Source organism: Schistocerca piceifrons, chromosome 6 (assembly GCF_021461385.2).
Source record: "Schistocerca piceifrons isolate TAMUIC-IGC-003096 chromosome 6, iqSchPice1.1, whole genome shotgun sequence".
NCBI classification, from domain to species: Eukaryota; Metazoa; Arthropoda; class Insecta; order Orthoptera; family Acrididae; genus Schistocerca; species Schistocerca piceifrons.
The window spans coordinates 292,576,987-292,597,403 of record NC_060143.1 but is presented as its reverse complement, the minus strand read 5'-3'; the positions used below and the strand labels follow the sequence as shown (position 1 = coordinate 292,597,403).

The 20,417-nt window shown below is 38.7% G+C and overlaps 1 protein-coding gene across 1 annotated transcript in view; it reads right to left on the bottom strand.

The window, feature by feature from the left end:
* Window positions 1–12,528: 12,528 nt before the first annotated feature.
* Window positions 12,529–20,417, bottom strand: part of LOC124802740 (oxysterol-binding protein-related protein 6-like) — a 265,800-nt gene continuing 257,911 nt past the window's right edge. Inside the window, exon 19 of the mRNA XM_047263723.1 lies at window positions 12,529–18,887. Within this exon, the coding sequence (XP_047119679.1) occupies window positions 18,779–18,887 (109 nt within the window). The 3' untranslated portion in view covers window positions 12,529–18,778. The remainder of the gene's footprint in view (window positions 18,888–20,417) is intronic.

The window sequence follows — 20,417 nt, the reverse complement described above, 5'->3', positions numbered from 1 at the left end:
AACACTCTTTGATAACAATGAACAAAATGACATACTGTTACAATTCTAGAATGGAGGCAAGGTTATTTTGTGTATTCAAAGTGACCCCCATCAGCAGCCAAACAGCGTTGATGCTGCTGAACTGTTGACCGAACTACGACTGTCAATGTTGCTGATGTGATAGCCAGGATGCCTCAATGGTTTCTCATGGCTCATTCAGTGTAGCTGGCTTCTGTTGACAAACAGAGGCATAAAGACTGGAGACTGTGGTGGGTACTCAACAGCTCCTCTTCAACCTACTTATCATCCAGGTAGATTTTCATCCAAGTAGACTCTAAAATCTCTGTGGCCGTGGGGTGGATCGCCATCTTCTTTAGTTCATAATCTTTCCTTCCCAAACACCACTCCGATGGCAAGTAAAATCGATGTTTGAAGCACATGAAGATACACCTCACCCGTTGCATTACCTTAAAGGAAGAATGAAATAAACAAACCAAGCGATAACAGACCACACAATGCATTAACACCTGGTAGGTTAACATGTTTGTCCTCGTGAACATGAGGATTTTCAGGAACAGAATACATGCAGTTGTGATGGTTTCCAGTACCATTCAGACTGAACTGCACCTCATCAGACAAGATAACCATTCCTGCAAACCGCTGATCCTTGCAAAGAATGTCTTCAAACCACTGGCAGTACTCCATCCTTCGATCAGAGTCATCCTTGCTCACAGCGTGCAATGATCGTGGAATGTTCACTTTCCGCCTAACAGCTTTCAGAATTCATCATACACTTGATCAGCTTACCCTGCTTTCAAGTGCATTCTGCTTCACGGATTTTTGAGGTGAGCTGGTAAAATATTGCAACACAGCAGCACTGGAAGCTGGACTTGTTGAAGTTTTTGGTTGGGCAGACTTTTCCTTATCCACATACTGAACAGTACCATCAGCTTCAAACTGTTGTACAAGTTGGTGGTTGAGTTCTGTACATATTATGCCATTGCCATAGCACCTCCATTATGTTTTCATACTTTTAGTACCACTTCAGTGTAGCCTTGCATTGCTCAAACGACAATCTTACGTCATTCATTGCTGCACTGTCATCGGCTGGAAAATACATGCTGAGATCTGTTGAGAAAACAATGCACTGTGCTACTGCTCAATATTGCAACAATATGCCATTTAATTCCAAAGATATTAACTGTCAAAGAGTGTCTAAATTTTTCCGTATCCATCTGTATTAGCAAGGTGAGAGATTGTGTATGGAGTGGAATACATAACCAAAACCCATCCCATTACAGTCCAATGGTCATACATGAAATGAAACACACAATGCAAAATCCCTTCATATCCGGATGGACAAGAAGTTAAAATGCAGTCCACACACAGATAAACTAATTAGGTAACTCAGTTCAGCAGGTTTTGCCCTTAGAAACATTTCTCATTGTGCTGAGTTACAGAAAATAATGTTGGCTTATGTATTATATTTTCATTCCTTGTTGTCTTAAGGAATTATCTTTTGGGGTAGTGCACCCAAAGTAAATAATCTGTTAACTCCACAGAAGTTAGCAACACAACTATTGTGTTAGCTCAGTTCTGTATGTTTCACTCTCAGGTGCTTCTCTCATTGTTTTGATCTGAAGACAACAGTGTTTGCTTTTTTAGCATATTTTTCATCCCTGTTACCTTAGAGACTAAGCAGTGGGGTCAAGGCACCTAAAGTAAAATAAGCTGGCATAGGTGTAAATTGCATTGTTAATACAGTTTATTACTAATACAGTAGATCAGTTAAGTTTCTATGATTTCCTTGTCTTTTTTTATGTATACCTTCACTCGTCCCACATCCCTGAAGCTTCTCCTTCTTGCTGGGCTCTAGGGAACATTATCAGTGAATGAGTTCAATAGAAACAGAAATTCACACAGATACTTATACAGAGACTGAGACAGGGTTGTAGCCTATCCGCGATGTTATTCAATCTGTATATTGAGCAAGTAGTAAAGGAAACAAAAGAAAATTTTGGTGTAGGAATTAAAATCCATGGAGAAGAAATTAAAACCTTTGAGGTTTGCCAACAACACTGTAATTCTGTCAGAGACAGCATAGGACCTGGAAGAGCAGCTGAATGGTTGGTTGGTTGGTTGGTTTAAAGGTGGGAGAAGGGACCAAACTACGAGGTCATTGGCGCCTTGTTCCTAATAAAACAATGCCACAAGTGTGAGAATAAAACGGATGAAACATATAACACAAAACAGAAAGAAAGGAAAAGCCACAAGAATGATGGGAAGGTAACAAACACTAAAAGGAACAAAAGACGACAAGTAAACAACAGAGAGAGACGCTAGAAACAGAAGAGAGTAAAACATCAAAGCAGATTACAGTGGCTGGCCAACCACGAGAATAAAAAGGGAAAGCAAACCACTCTGCAGCACATTGAAACCTCTACCCTAAAAGCACTAGGGAGGAGGACACAAAGGGACAAAGGACATGCGCTAAAACCTACGTAGACATATAAATCCCACTTTCACGGATAAAATATAAAACTAAAGCTGCTGTGGAGGCATTGTCGCCCAACACCAAAGGCAGGGTGTTGGGAAAGTTAAAAGTTTGCTGCAGAGCAGCTAAAAGTGGGCAGTCCAGCAAGAGGTGGACGACTGTCATTTGGGAGCCACAGCGATACTGAGGTGGGTCCTCGCGACGGAGTAGGTAACCATGCATTAGCCACGTATGGCCAATGCGGTGCCGGCAGAGGACAACTGATTCCCTTGCAGGCCTGCATGGAAATCTTCCACACATTCATAGTCTCCTTAATGATATACAGTTTGTTGTGCGTACTGTTATGCCACTCCGTCTCCCAAAGCCGGAAAGCCCTGTGGTGTAAGACAGAATGCAGCTCAGCTTTAGAGATGCCTATCTCCAGAAGCGGTTTCGGTGTCACCTGCCCCACTCATACAATGTGGCAAGGATACGATGTAGCCAAGTTGTGTCGTATGCTTTACGGATGTCAAAAAAGACAGGAATCAGGTGTTGCCATCTGGAAAAGGCTGTTCGGATGGCAGACTTGATGGACACAAGATTGTCAGTGGTGGAGCCACCCTGGCGGAAGCCGCCCTGACATGGAGCCAGCAAGCCATGTAACTCCAGGACCCAATCCAACCGCCGACACACCATACATTCAAGCAGCTTACAAGAACATTGGTGAGGCTGATGGGCCAATAGTTATGCACATCAAGCAGGTTTATATCAGGTTTGAACACCGGAATGATGGTGCTCTCCCGCCATTGCGATGGAAAGACACCATCGCACCAGAGCCGGTTGAAGATGACGAGAAGATGTCACCTGTAGTCAGATGAGAGATGTTTAATCATCTGGCTGTGGATGCGATCAGGCCCAGGAGCTGTGTCGGGGCAATGTGCAAGGGCACTGAGGAGCTCCCACTCTGTAAATGGGGTGTTTGTTATAGGATTCACTGCAGCATGTAGTGAATCAGAGGACGTTCCCTTCCAGCTGCCATTTGAGTGTGCAAAGGGCTGGGGGGTAATTCTCCGATGCAGACGCTTGAGCAAAGTGCTCGGCAATCACATTTGCGTCAGTACATAACTCACCATTTATGGTAACACCGGGGACAACTGTTGGAGCCTGGTACCCGAAAAGACGTGTGATCTTTGCCCAGATATGGGAAGGTCACGTGTGGCACCCAATTGTGGAGACGTATCTCTCCCAACACTCCTTCTTCCGTTGTTTGATAAGGTAGCGAACACGGACATGGAGCCGTTTAAAGGCTATGAGGTGCTCCAGGGAAGGGTGCTGCCGATGCTGCTCGATTGCTTCAGCGACTTCCAGCACCCACCAAGAGACTGCCTTACGCTATGGGCACCCTAAAAAACTAGAGATAGTGTTTTCTGCCAAAAAAGCAATTGTGCTAGTCACTTGCTCAACAATCACATTGATGTTACTGTGTGGGGGAGATTAAGCAGTAACAGCAGACGTGAAAGTTCCCCAGTCCACCTTATTCAAAGCCCATCTGGGGAGGCGTCCATGTGCGTGGCGCCGGGGCAGTGACAGGAAGATGGGGAAGTGCTCACTACCACACAGGTCTTAATGTGATCTCCAGTGGATAGATGGGAGAAGTCGTGGGCTGCAAATTGATAAATCAATGGCTGATTAACTATCATGAGCTATACTGAAATATGTGGCGGCCCCAATATTTAAGAGGCAGAGGTCGAACTGAGACAGTAAAGTTTCAACATTTCTGCCTCGGCCAGTAAGCACGGTGCCGCCCCACAAGGTGTTATGGGCATTAAAATCTTCCAAAAGCAGGAAAGGTTTATGGAGTTGATGAATCAGTGCAGCTAATACATTCAGGGATACTGCACCATCTGGAGGAAGATATACATTGCAGACAGTTACTTCCTGTGTTGTCCTTATTCTGACAGCCACAGCTTCAAGAGGTGTTTGAAGGGGCATATGTTCACTACAGACCAAGTTTAGGACTTAAATACAAACTCTACCTAACACTCGATTATAGTTGCTATGGTTCCTGTAATATCCCTTATAGCTGCGGAGGGCAGGGATCCACATTACTGGGAACCAGGTTTCCTGGAGGGCAATGCAGATAGCAGGTGTAAAGCTTAACAGAGGAAAAAACTGCCACAATTCCACTGGAGGATGACATCGTGAGACTGGGAAGGCATGGAACATTCAATGAGGCAGTTTAGGGCTCATAGTCACCTGCTGCCACAGATTTATTGCCTGAGTAGTCTATATCCATTGTGTCTGAGGGTCTGGCAAGATCTAGGACCTCAGTGGACGCCAAAATCTCCACTCCATCCTCAGCTGCAGAGCTTGTAGGTAGCGGTTGTGTGGTGCCACCACAATTTCCTTGGTCTTAGGGGTTTTCTTTTTGGATTTCTCTCGCTGCTCCTTGGGTTTCCCTGGCTGGGAGGACTTCACTGGCTCAGTCTCCGGGACTGAGGATGAGCTTGAGCCCTACGAACAGCTGCTTTTGGGCTCTTCAGCCATGGCAGGTGTCGTCTTTCCCACTAGAAGATACCTGGGAAGGGAGTGACGCAAGGAACCTCTTCCTAGTGAGAGTAGCCAAAGAAGACTTACACTTCTCCACCATAGAAGTGGGGACGGATGTCCCCGATGGTTGGGGGCGGGGGGTGTTTCTCCCAAACTAGGTGGTACAGGAGTAAAAGGAGGGAAATGCCCACGACCATCAAGGGGGCAGGTGTAGTCTTCCGGCTCTGAGAGGTGACCTCGGTTGATGGCACTGATGGTGCCAGAACTGTTGTAGTGACGGCGTAAGATGATGTCATATGCACAGGATGCAGGCATTCAAATTTTCTCTTAGCCTCAGTGTAGGTCAGTCAGTCCAGGGTCTTGTAATCCATGATTTTCCTTTCTTTCTGGAAAATCCTGCAGTCAGGCGGGCATGGCGAATGGTGGTCTCTGCAGCTGACACAGATGGGAGGCGGGGCACATGGAGTATTGCGATGTGATGGGTGTCCACAATCTCAGCATGTGACGCTGGAAGTACAGTGCGAACACATATGGCCGAACTCCCAGCACTTAAAGCACCGCATTGGGGAGGGATATAGGGCTTTACATCACACCGGTAGACCATGTCCTTGACCTTCTTGGGCAATGTATCACCCTCAAAGAACAAGATGAAGGCACCAGTGGCAACCTGATTATCCTTCAGACACCGGTGGACACGCCGGACGAAATGTATACCTCGCCGCTCTAAATTGGTGCGCAGCTCATCTTCAGACTGCACTAGAAGGTCTCTGTGAAATATGATACCCTGGACCATATTTAAGCTCTTATGGGGCGTGATGGTTACAGAAACATCCCCTAGCCTGTCACAGGCGAGTAACTCCAGTGACTGGGCAAAGGATGCTGTTTTGATCAAGCAGACCCAGATCTCATTTTGGACAAGCCCTCAATCTCCCCAAACTTCCTCTCTAAATGCTCAACAAAAAACTGAGGCTTGATCACCATGAAAGGTTCTCCATCAGCTCTCTAACATACAAGGTACCGGGGCGAATAAGATCTTCTGCCATACTGAGCCTTACGCTCCTCCCACGGGGCGGCCTGGGAGGGGAACGATTTGGGATCGTATTCCTGAGCGTTGAATTGAGCCCAAGAATGCTTAGAGACTGCTGGTGGCTAGCCACCAGCAAGGGATGATGTACCATGCTTAATTGCGGGTCATTCGCCATTATGCCACCCACTCCGACCAAGGGCCCTCCCCACTGGCGCCACCCAGCCTCAGATAGGGCCACCTGCAAGATGGCCATTGCTGGGAGTCCCGATGCCCCAGGGGGATGGGCATCTACCCCTTGGCATACGTGGGGAGTTAATGGCGCAGGCATCAGCAGTACGATCCCTGTGTGGTCAGGGGGCTACAACCAACAGGGTACATGGTGGCCCCATCACAACAGACTGGCTACCATGCTGGATATCAGATGCAAAGAAGTCCATGGTCATTGTCGACACAGAAATCGACACTGCATAGTGCATGGTGGAAAACACACCCAGGTAGGTGTCCTCGCCCAAGAGATGGAGAATGGGCATGACTGCAATGCGACGACGAGAAAGTGGGCCAAGGATCTCAATGCACAATGGACACGATGCACTTTGTAAGGCACCCTTCCTCAATTGGCTCGCTCTTCGGGAAAATTTTGAAGAATGGATGTCAAACCCTGTGGGGGACCATCACATAAAGGCCAAATGTGTGAAACTCCTTTTATTCACCTCGTATGACTGGCAGGAAACCTCGGGCCTATTCTAACCCCTGGACCTGCAGGGGGCAGCTGAATGGAATAGACAGTGTCTTGAAAGGAGGATACAAGATGAACGTCAACAAAAGCAAGACAAGAATAATGGAATGCAGTAGAATTAAATCAGGTGATGTTAAGGGAATTAGATTAGGAAATGAGACACTTAAAGTAGTAAATAAGTTTTGCTATTTGTGGAGCAAAATAACTGATGATGGTCGAAGTAGAGAGGATATAAAATGTAGACTGGCAAGGAAAGCGTTTCTGAAAAAGGGAACTTTGTTAACATCGAGTATAGATTTAAGTGTCAGGAAGTCGTTTCTGAAAGTATTTGTATGGAGCGTAGCCATGTATGGAAGTCAAACATGGGCGATAAATAGTTTAAACAAGAAGAGAATAGAAGCTTTCGAAATGTGATACTACAGAAGAATGCTGAAGATTAGATGGGTAGATCACGTAACTAATGAGGAGGTACTGAACAGAATTGGGGAGAAGAGGAATTTGTGGCACAACTTGACAAGAAGAAGGGATCGGTTGGTAGGACACATTCTGAGGCATCAAGGGATCACCAATTTTTGTAGTGGAGGTAAGTGTGGAGGATAAAAATCGTAGAGGGAGACCAAGAGATGAATAAGCTAAGCACATTCAGAAGGATGTAAGTTGCAGTAGTTATTCGGAGATGAAGAGGATTGCACAGGATAGATTAGCATGGAGAGCTGCATCAAACCAGTCTCTGGACTGAAGACCACAACAACAACTTATTGACCTTGACAATAACCATACCCCACACTTTTCCAAAATTAACCTGCCAAATAGCTAATTGGTGACACACATTACATATTGCAGGTGAAGGAAGACACACACAAACAATTTAGAGGTGAGTGATTGTGTCTGAAAATTAAAACTAATGCAAAGGTTTATGTAATAGTGTTAGGCAACGAGTATGAACTATCAAGCTGAAATATATTTCTTCTCATATTCTAATCATTTCAGTCCTGCAGTTTTTTGAAATGAGTATTTCAGCTAGACATAGGGTCTCTTAACATACTGCATAAATATATGTTTCTGTTGAAAAATTAGACATGTTTTTGCACACTGTCACGAGTAAAGGGTTAACATGTAGATTCAAAGTATCACTGCTGTACAGAGCATTATGGTATTACTATTAACATGATTATAGGTAGTATCATCGATGCAGTAACTAATCATTCTCTGAAGTTATGTACGTTCCATCCATGTTTAATGGTAGCTTAATGAAACTCCTCCCACATGCAGACGCTCTAAATTGCCCCTCTGATTATAGACAAATAACTCTTCTTCTAGTGTTATCAAACACACTCATCAACAGTAAACCACATACTTAAGAATGAATTAACTATTTGACATTAAACAATCATGTTTTGGAACATTCACTGCACTACAGCTGTGCTCATCAAAATGATCAATGACACAGAACTGTGTATCGATTGACACCAATCCTATTTATTCAGCAAAGCTTTTGACATCGTTGATTTTGACAACTAATTGCTAAAATAAGAAACAGGATTCTTCGTCATGGTGCTGGAGTGGTTTGAATCAAATCTGAACAAAAGGCTGAGGAGGGTTTAAAATTCCACTGATGACAAGGTCATTACAGACAGAGCACAACCTCAGATTCGGTATGGGAACTGGTCGTGCCCTCTCAAAGAAACCATTTCTGATTTCACCTTAAGTAATTTAAGGGAATCACAGAATACTGAAAACAGGCTTTGAACTGCTGTTATCCTGAATATTTGTCCAGCATCTTACCACTGGCCACCTTGCTTGGTCATATCTTTGACTGCTTTTGTGACTTATTGATATTGTAGTCATGTCAGCTCATACAGGTTTTTTTTTTTTTTGGGGGGGGGGGGGGGGTAATGAATGATCATGTAGAATCAGTTCTGGATAAAGCACGTGACAGTTCATTGGTGGAAAACTGGAAACATACAGTAAATCTACAGAAGAGATGACGTACATAACACTCGTGTGACCCATTCCAGAAAATTGCTTTAAGTTTATGGGCACCACAATTATCAAATGATTATGTTTGCACAATAAAACTGTTGTTCAAATGAATCATAAATAATGAATCAGTCGAAAACCATTAGATAAAAATTACAAAAAGATCTCTGGGAGAGTTGTACCAAGCAGGCACTGTGGATAAATTTAATTGCAGATTAAATATTTCAATTTCAAGAAATAACTCTTCTGTAGCTAAACTATTTATTCACAACCAGTTTTGAGGCAAAAGCAACATTATAGTCAGACCTGATTAAAAAAAGAAAAAGATTGGAGGAGATTGAGAATCAAAGACTTGAACATGTTTCCATTAAGCAGAAGGGACTGAAGTCAAACAAAAGTGAGTAGTGAGTAGGATGCAAAGCATTATCTGCCAGGAAGAAGAAACTTTATCAACTCAGTGGACTGATTATAATGAAGAACTGAACCTCTGTTACACATATAAAATTCATCAATGTCACCAACAAGGCGATGTTATGGAGAGGATGGGGGAAGGAGGGAGGGATAGACCCTTTCCTGTCTTGGACAATACTCCCATTAAAAGAGATCAGATGGTAGCTGTGAGTATAGTAATTAGCTGTATGAGTATCACCTTCAGCTTTTCATAAACAATCACTAGCTCTAATTATTGAAATATGACATTAATATTGTTATGACATTTGTCATTTGTAATTGAAACTATACAGCTGAGAAACTGAGTGATTAGTTTGTTTACAGTGAGCTTTTAATATTGTCCTTCAACACATCAAAGACTGCAGTACATTTGATTTTGAATGAGCATTTATCTGGGAAAATATCTGTTTCTGAAAGATTCCACACAATTTAATCAAAACACACAAACAGGCTTGTGTCAGTTGGTGCAAGGAAATGATTAAAATAAATAAATGTGACTGAGCATATGTGAAATCTCTTTGAGACATCAGAACAGGAGACAAAACTTGGATACATCTGTATGAGCAGGGAACTAAGCAGAAATAAACTAAGGATGAAATTTTCACTCTGCAGCAGAGTGTGTGCTGATATGAAACTTCCTGGCAGATTAAAACTGAGTGATGGACTGAGACTCAAACTTGGGACCTTTGCCTTTCACAGGCAAGTACTCTACTCACTTAACTAACCAAGCATGATACACAACCCGTCCTTACAGCTTTACTTCTGCCATTACCTCATCTTACCTTCCAAACTTCACAGAAGCTCTCATGCAAAACTGGTGCTTCTGGAAGAAAGGATATTTTGGAAATATAGCTTAGCCACAGCCAAGGGGAGTGAAATTTTCACTCTGCCGCAGAGTGTGCGCTTATATGAAACTTCCTGCCAGATTGAAACTGTGTGCCAGACTGAGACTTGAACTCGGGGCCTTTGCCTTTCGTAGGCAAGTGCTCTACCAAATGAGCTCCCCAAGCATGACTCTCGACCTGTCTTTACAATTTTATTTCCACCAGTACCTCATCTCCTTCCTTTCATATCAGCACACACTACACTGCAGAGTGAAAATTTCATTCTGAAAACATCCACAAGGCTGTGACTACGCCATGTCTCAGCAATATCCTTTCTTCCAGGTAGGAGGTGAGGTACTGGCGGAAGTAAGACTGAGGACGGGTTGTGAGCCATGCTTGTGTAGCTCAGTCAGTAGAGCACTTATCTGCAAAAGGTAAAGGTGCAGATTCAATTTTTGGTTTGGCACACAGTTTTAATACACCAGGAAGTTTCAATAAACTACTCTGAAACCAACAAAAATTATTGCTTGTTACTCTGGACACGTGACAACTGTTGCTTTAGCCGATCACAAGAACAGTTAATACTGAATGATGCACAATTTGATTGGCATTAGTCATCGATGTAATTGGAAAAACATTACATCATTCTTTGCACGGCAATGCCAGTCGTTGAACTGAATGCCACACAGGTGGCTATTTGATGACGAAAAAAAATACCAAATCAATGTCTGCTTGCCCATATTCACCTTATATAATATTGCCTAATGACAACTTTTTGCACTTATTTCAAATCTCTAAAGATTGATCTGTCCTTCCACAACTATGTTTTTGTTTACCAATAGCAGAATGAAAAAAATTCCTAAACTAAAGTCAGTAAATTTAAGAGGCATGTATTTAGAGGGGGAAAAATCATTTCTACAACAGAAAACAGAAGTTTCTCTTTCTTTGTCTTTGCACAAAAGTTATAACTGAATGATTATTTAGCAAGGGTCTTGCATGAACTTAGCTGCAGAATGAACAATTGCTGCTGAAGTGATCTACTTTATATAGAGGTTTATTTCCAGTGATTTTTTCCACAGTACTGATTAACATGGATTTTTAAAACTACAACCCAATTATTCATATAATTTATCAAATAGTGAGTAATAAGATGTGCTTTTAAGTTAGTTCTGGATATCTACAAATTTTTAACTCTCTCTCTATGAGCAAATTGTTAAAATATTTTGCATGTCAATGGCAATACTGAATGTATGTGAAAACTGAATACATTGTTTTGTTATGATATAGTACACATCTTATTTAAAACTATCTTTCTATGAATAACACTAAAGGATAAAATTATTATCATGTAAGTGTAAGAATGATTAGGTATTCGAGAGTTTTGGTTATCAACTGCATGTATTATTCTTATGCACATTATTCTACAATAAATACTTTATTGATTGTAGTACCATCATCCTCAAAGTTTATCTTGTAAGTCAACATAGTGAAAGCAAACAAAACATACTAGTACTAGCTGACACAGCCAGCATTGCCCAGGTATTCATTTTGCCAGTTATATATTATAAATGAAAACAAAAAGGAACTGTGTTTGTACTGTAATATAAAAAAAAAAAAAAACATTTCCATGTATTCGTGGAAACATCTTTGCAATTATGAAATGGTTTCTGTACACTGGGTCCAATTGCTTCACATGTCCACAATGTGATTTTGTAAGCATCTGTGGTAAAGTCTATTCACAGCTCTATAGACGGTTATTGTTTTCAGCTACAGCCATTTAGCCATTTGCACTTAGAAGTTGAAAGCTGTAGAAAGCACAGTCAGGTGTCAAGGAGTTTCAGTGGTGTATGTGGATACTGTGAGCTAAATGTTTTGTGATAAGAGTTATTAGCAAAGAAGCAAATTATTTCAACATCATGTACAATGCAGCAGTCTTTCCCACAATTCAGTGTTTATGATATCATATCTCCTGAACTATGTGTGGTACCGTGATATAATTTTGTGAATAGAGTTAGCAGCACACAAGTAATAAATTTAAATGTCACACATGATGTGGTTGTTTTCATGTATCTCATTGTTTATGATGTCATATCTCCTAAATTATGACAGGTAGGTGGTTCTTACCTGCACAGCAATTCTTGCCTTACAGTAAAGGATCTGTGTACCAAGTTTGGTTGAAAGCAGTTCAGTGGTTTAGGAGATGTTGAACATATACACCCATCCATCCATTTTTATAATATGTATGGATTATCCTCGACCAGCATGATTTGCAAGAAAGCTTCTGAAGAAATAAGTGACATGCCAGGATGGAAGTTTAGGTCATTAGCCATGTTGGAATAGTGCATTGGATATGAGAATTGCCAAAAAACAATCACTCAATAATCTCAAATGCATGCCAGCATTCAGACTACTGTCTCAATTCAGAATACATAGGCTCCCACAACAAGGTTGATGCTGTGTGACACTCCACCGACCAGCTAGAAAAAATAAAATTTTCCAACTGTTTGCTTTCAGTTATTTATTGTTACATTTGTACTTAAATAATCCAGAAAGATTAAGGGTATCACATATATTACACCACTATATGAGCATAAACAGTGCTTTCTCTGAGATAAAATAATTAGGAATTAAGTATTTTATTCAATTTAAGTAGTCATGTCACTTAAAAACAATGCCAACAGAACCACAACAGTTTGTGGCTTTATGTTACATAATTCTCTTCACATAAAATCTGCATATTTCTGCTTTATACATACACCATAAGTAAAATGTGATATCAATCTCTTTGCTGAAATTAAATTACATTTCAGTTCTTGTTTTACTTTATGTTTCATTAAGCATGGCTAAACACACTTTATAAGGAATGTTATTTAAGCTGCACAAAAATAATCTCACCCTTCCATTTCTTACTGTATTGTTACCCACCTTCAACAAGTTCCTTTTTCCCCCTCTTGCAGTAGTTTTTCCCACATTACAGCACATATAAAATTTTACATTATACATATTTTTTAAATCATACCACAGCTTACAGAAAGAGTTGTCCCAAAACTATGTTGTTTTCCCTTTTCATTTTTTAAACATTTTTCATAATATTATACTAGCAAGTCAACATAAAGAAAAACTTCACTTGAAGAACCAAATGGAGACAATTTTTTAAGTAGAATAACTTAATTAACAAAACAGGTCTCAATAAATGTACAGATAATGTGTGCAATGCACATTATTGTCAATTATAAAAGATTCATTCTAGTAACAATATCATGTTTATGTGTTTCTCATTACTAACAACAACGACAAGTGATTTACCTATCTCATATCTACTGTCAAATCATAATATTCAGCTCAATTTTATGAGTAGCAGCCTAAATCTAAGCATTTAAGTGTATATTATATATTTATTATTCTAACACAGCCCTTGGAGAGGTTTAATAAGATTTCATTAAATAGGTGCTTCAGGTAATCCCACTTGAAGGGTTGTTATGGAATGTGATTAAGTACATCATGGTCAACTAACAATTTCATTCTAATATTAAGTAGTTTGAGCATTGATATTTCTATAAGAACGGACACATATCTTAAAGGAACTGTTAGTACAAATGGTTCTACGAGCTGCTCAAAAGCTTAAAGATGTTCAACATTTATATTTTGAAAAGTCAGTTATTACATATTTAAACACATTTACACTAAAGAAAAAAATATGAATCATGCATTCCAAAGCCACCATGTTTTTATATGGTAATCAAACCAGGGCATAGGCCTAACTAGTTTAAAAATGTCTAAGCTGTAGGCAAATACAGGAAATTATGTATCAACAATTTCTATTTTAAAGAAATACAAACATTAATAGTGGTAATATCTGTGGCTATTTCTTTATTTGTGTGCATAGAGTCCATTAAAAAGGTATTAAATGAAATCGTATGACTTGGTTGGGTAATTTAGATTCTGTTATAAAAAATACTGTACTATAAGTTCATTTGACGATACTTAGTAGTGGCATATAAAAAATTTAAATACAGCTTAAAAAACTACAGCATAAGCATTCTGTCAATAAGGCCTTATAGAACAGTGAAAAATTTGCAACATACAGCTATGCCAAATTTTAATAACTAATAATTAGTGCCATAACATATTGATACTCCATCAAACAAAGAAAAAATAACAGTAATAATAATAATAACAGTAATAATAATTAGGAGGAATGGTAACAAATATTGGTAATAGTGGCAGTCTACTGTATTACTCTCATCACATACAAATTATTATGACTGTTTCAAATAAAATACAGTTGACATTGTGAAATATTAAATTAATACATAATTGGAGGATTTTATAAACTATTTTGAAACAAATATTGCTTTGATTTTGTTTCTGTCTAGTACAAGTCACACACTTTTGCAAATGTTTGACAATATGTCTACACAGCAAGCATCCTAAGAAGAATAGGTTGACTTTGGCTCTCAGTTTCTTTGCTCATTGTATTTCACTTTTCCGTTCCCGCATTTTGACAGAGGAAATAACAATAGCGAAGGATGTGGTGGTTTGTTTAAAAATTTAAGATTTGATTTTAAAACTATTATGTTGCCAACTATAAGTTTTTCCTGGTCAGATCTGTTTTTTCACCAGCTTCAAAGACGTGGCCCCAGTAACGTTATCTATGCAAATGCTTTCAAACAGTGCAGCTCTCTTTCAGCTAGTATGCAGTTATGTTTAGTGTTTTCTGTCTTTGATAGTCAGTACAGAAATTAAATACAACATTTCACATTTGCCTCCCATCTGACATTTGTTCCAGGCACATAACGTGAAAAAAATTAAAACATATCCATAACCACATACTAACATGTTGCATATGAAAAATAATATATAAAATATATGAATCAAACGAAAATAAGAAAGAATCCTTTGAACTCTGATAAAATTTTATTGATTCAATTATCTCTGACATGATAAAAAAAATGGTTACAGTAGCACCACTGTTTCCAAATTCCACAGAGTGAAATAATATAATCAGCATTTTAATCAGTTTCCACTCATGACTGAGTTTATGGCAGTGGAGAGAGAAGTCTAGTGGTTTATAATAAAGGCAAGACAAAATCTTACACTTGAAGTGCTCTGTTGAATAATTACATTTCATTACAAACAACTCAGTGTATCTACATTGTAAAAGTATGACATTACAGCAGTCTCCAGCAATCGCATCAATGTGCACAAGTGTTGCCTCAGTTACCATTTTATATATAAAAGATAACATATGCCCTAATTAAGTGAAAATACTGTTGATAAATTTGAAATTTTTTAAAGATGTGACGATTCATAATATAATTTTTATGCAAAACCTATGGAAGTCTAATACATGTGAAAACTTCCAGATAATCTCCCATTTTAAAGGATCTCCATAAAAAAGAACAATCACATGAATCCCTTGCTGAACAAATTTCTACACAAAATTTTAATAAAGGGTACACACATTCAATTGTGTAGATATCTGGGGCCAACAAATTTACCATAAAATTTATAAACATAAATATCAACAGATAAGAAAGCACCAACAAACATAGTAAAGTCAATGGCATAATTTGTAGCTGCAATAAATCCCAAGTTCTCAGAAACACTGCAATTTTCTTGCGAAGTGAGAGAGACAAGAAACCGATAGTATGCAATGGTAGGTTGCAATGGGCCATGTCAACTTTGTCTGCTGATTGAGCTAAAACCATCAAATGCAAATGTGTTATAAAGTAATCATGGAATGAGAAGAACTAATCGTTCTCTGAGCATATCGGGTGCCATCAAGATGGACCAGGTGTTGAAAATATTCAAGATTTATCTGAAAAACCATGTTCATTTGAAATTCATCCAGCACAGAAGCTGGTATATGGGTGTCCCAGGTGAAATGAAATCATGGCTGAGATAGAAGTTCACAGATTAGAAGAAGGACATAATAGTCCTGCTGCAACTAAAGGATGGTCATCACTCCCAGAATTCACACTGCTACTGACGTGAAGTGAAATTTTCTGCTTGGGGGCAAGTGTTTGGGGTGTAAAATTTTAAAGTAAACACACAAGAGTAGACTAATTTTGTAGCATGATGAAATAAGAAGAAAAATACAATGATCAAGTAGTGATACTGAGTTTAAAGGTAGCACACAAGCTTGAAAAAATAAAAGATTTGACATATTTGAAAGTAAGTATTCAGAAGCCATACACAGATGAGAAATTAATCCTGTACTGCCACAAGCAATTGTTTACACAACGTATATGAGCCATATGAAAATCTTAATTATAGATGTGACCTATGGAGCATATTATTAAACAGTAACACAAAACAAATGTTTGGTAACTGGGTGGGGGTAAGGGGGATGATTGACAGAGAAAGGGGGGGGGGGGGGACACAGATGAACTGCTCACAAATAAAATGTCACAGCTAGGCTCATTAATATCAGGTGGAGCTCTGAATGATCTTTTTATCTCTCTACTGTACTCAATTGTTGAAGAATTTATCCAGCTCTTAATGTTCAGGCCTTACCATTTCTGTTCCGTGTGCTTTTAAGTAATATCATAATCAGTCCACTATCTCATATGTATTAAGACCTAACACTTCATACCTGAGGTTCCAGTAAATGCCCATTGCACGTGACTACATAAGGAATGAGACATGTAGCAGATATCTAATGTGTAGATTGAGATTAAATGGCTATCTATTATCAAATTTTAAAAATGACTTGATATATTTAGGACAGATGTTAAATAAAATGCCTAAGAGACTGACTCTTTTTAAATGTGGTGTGGGAAAACGCAGCAATGAGGTAGTTTAACAACAATAATATGTCATAATGTCTTAAGTGAAACTTATGTATAATACCTATAAAAATTAAGACTCAGTCAAGGCTGCCACTTAACAAAAGTAAGAAGAGACAAAGTAACATTGCTTCAGTTGTTTAACTCTAGTATCAAAGAAATAAGTAAATAATTAAAAAGCTAACTCCCTAAGACAAAGAATACTGAACAAACTTGTTATTGATGTTTTACACAGAAAAGTATTAGCATCAATTCAAGGACGGACTATTGGGGAACCAATTCAGCTTACAGAAGACAACAGGCAAGACATTAGCTGCCCAGAGTAGGGCATATTAGAACATTATAGTAATACATGGAAGTGAGAGGAAAAATTCTTATGGAGCCAGGCATTAAAAAAATTCAGAAATAACAATTTGGCATACTTTTTCATCAAATGCAATTAATTTCCTTTTTGCTTTCATTTATTATGGTAATCAAAGTGGAAATGGTTCCAAGCCAATGTGTTGTAATGCTTCCTCAGAGATTGTGTGCTGAATAACATAAAGGAAGAAAACTAATTACATAAGACAGCATAGAGGGGTCAAGAGAAGAATACTACTATTTTCTCCAAAAAATGTTAAACAGTGAAACAACACACACACACACACACACACACACACACACACACACACACACACACCTAATAAACTTTTCTATTACATCCTTCAAACCTTAACAATATAAACAATCCAATAATATAGTTTACAAGTATATATTAAAATATATCACCAGTTACTATGAAACTGCCAAATAGGTACCAAGGTTCAATGTCATTTTTAACGCACAGTTTTGACTTTTCTTTTTTACACATGACTGATTAAATCAGACAAATATAAGAATATAACAATGCATATTTATCATGTTCATGATAGCATTTCTAACACAAATTAGGCTATGGAAAATTAGCAATAGTATTTTCTTTTTTAAAATTAACAGTAAGATTTTCAACATAAATCCCTCCACACATTAAATAGAAGGAAGATTTAAATCACCTCTCTCAAATGTGGGAAAAAAAATACTTTTCTCACAGTACACATCTTATCTATGAATAAACTCAATGATCTGGTCAAATTGACATAGCATAATGATTGAACTCTCTCACTAATTCGCTGCATTTATCTCCACTTAGCTGCTATTAATTTTTTTAGGACAGTCCTGATCTAAAACTGTCCTGAGTACAAAGATATTCCACATTTGAGAGGCTAGTTATATGAACTTTGCCTAAGACTTACATACTACAAGCACCACTCGATATTTCATTATCATGGGAATTATTAGATTGATTATGCACAACAAAATCAAGACCCCTGCACATGTTACACTTTTATCTGACTCAAAGATGTATCAGTTGTGGAGACGTAGGCCACCAGATAGGAAATAAAGCACTGTGAACTTAATGTAACAATACATATGTATCACACAACCACATTTTAGACATGGAAATAGTACTGATCATACATGCTACATATTTCAAGTACTTATAATTGAAAGCTGCCAGAACTCTCAAAAATATATGACTGACGGATTTAGAAATGCTCAAAAGTACGCAAGACAACAGATAAATTTCACCATTAATTCAATGAATACAGACAAGTTATTCCCAAAATCTGTGGATTATATATAGTGACACACACACACACACACACACACACACACACACACACACACACACACACACACCAACAATACTTTGCTTTGGGAACTTAATGTCATGAGCGTTCCAAAATTAGGTTTACATATATATATATACTAAACATTAGTGTCCAGAAACTTACTTATCTACATTTAGATGCTAAATATTAGTTAGTTTCCTGATCTCAACAAAAGCCTTATTCATTACTCATCACACACAATGGGATTGCTCTTCAAAAGATACATAAGCACATATTTGTAAAACCACACAACAATGTAACCATTAAATATATGATGCTACCAAATGGCTTCAAATGACATGTTAACAAAGCCTGGGTTTTTTCTGCATTCCCAATAACGATGAGAATATTCCCATATTTCTTCACCTGTATCTGACATGCGCTTGCTGGAAAGAAATAATTTTGGTTCATTAGTACACGATATTGTCATATGATCGTGAGAAAAATGTCTGAATGAAATGAACTTGTCACTGTGATGTACGAAATGATGTTTAACAACACAAATAAGCATTAATTTATTGACATACAGTAATATTTTTTGAGAGGATATTATTTTATTCACTTGTCTGCTCGAAGCACAAGTAATTTAATGTACCCTACATTACTTGCATTTACAACAAAACCAGTGAATGGAGTAACATTCTCTCAGACATATAGTGTACCTCTTTTTCTGTTTACACATGAGGATAAAGGAAAAAAGTCCATTTCCTGTCAATTAAATACTAGGTTTCTTGAGCAAAACCACACTCAGTTTTCCATTTTGTTCCCTTTTCATTCAATGTGCACTGTCCAACACATTTCCATATATTGTTACAACCTCTTCATTGGATTCAAAATATTTTTGAGACAAATTTATTTAGATGTGGGAACAAGTGCAAAGGTGCCATATCTGGTCAATAGTTTGTATGTTTCAAGTGTTTAAGTAATCTACAAGGTGGAGCAAAACAACCTGGTGGTAAGATCAGACCAAGTTAGCGATGTCTAATCAATCAAAATTTTCCGGGTATCCAAAGCTCAGAAATGTACCATTGTGGAGTTATGCCCATTAAATGACAGCCAATCAGTGACAAGCATGTGGAAGAGACTCCAGTAAGTGAACATGATCAGTACCTGTCAATATGGTTCAATCCAACCTGCAATTGCGTGATTTCTGTAAGGTTCTGGGACTTACTTATTAATTTGATATTGCTAAGGTCTTAAATATTCTACGAATGTATAGGTTCAATAAAACAATGGAAAATTTGACATAGAATAACAGTATACATTAAAATATATTGCTACTTAATACATAGAGGAAGCACTGAGTAAGACATTCAGTAGTGGATTGTTGGAGGACAGGTAAGATACTAGACAAAACACACACACACACACACACACACACACACACACACACACACACACACACACACACGGCCACCAATGTGAGTGGAGGTCTCATTATCATAGCTGATTTATGACCAGTTGTAGTGAAATATTTTCATGATGCTCCGAGTACAAATATGCTTGATAAAACAGACACAGATATCATTGGCCAGGTCTATTCCAATATATGAGACATTATGTAATCTACTATATGGAATGCCAGCAACGGAAGCATCTGCCTCAGTTGCCCCCAGCATATCTGGCATCAATCCTGGTACAGTTGCTCCACATCACTAGACTGGAATTCACCTCTTGGGAACATTACCGAAGCCCACACATTGGAACAATAAATAATACTGTGCATTGGACGCAATATATTGGTAGTCAAGCCCATACAAAAAGCTGAGCAATGATTGCAGCAGATCCAGGTCCCTGACGGGGTAGGACAAACCTGTGACAGGACTGGAATAGGAAGTGCTGGGTGGATGGATTGGGCAGGCTTTGCACCTGAGTCTTCCAGAGGGATATGATTGCTGTGGCAAGGGATTGGGATT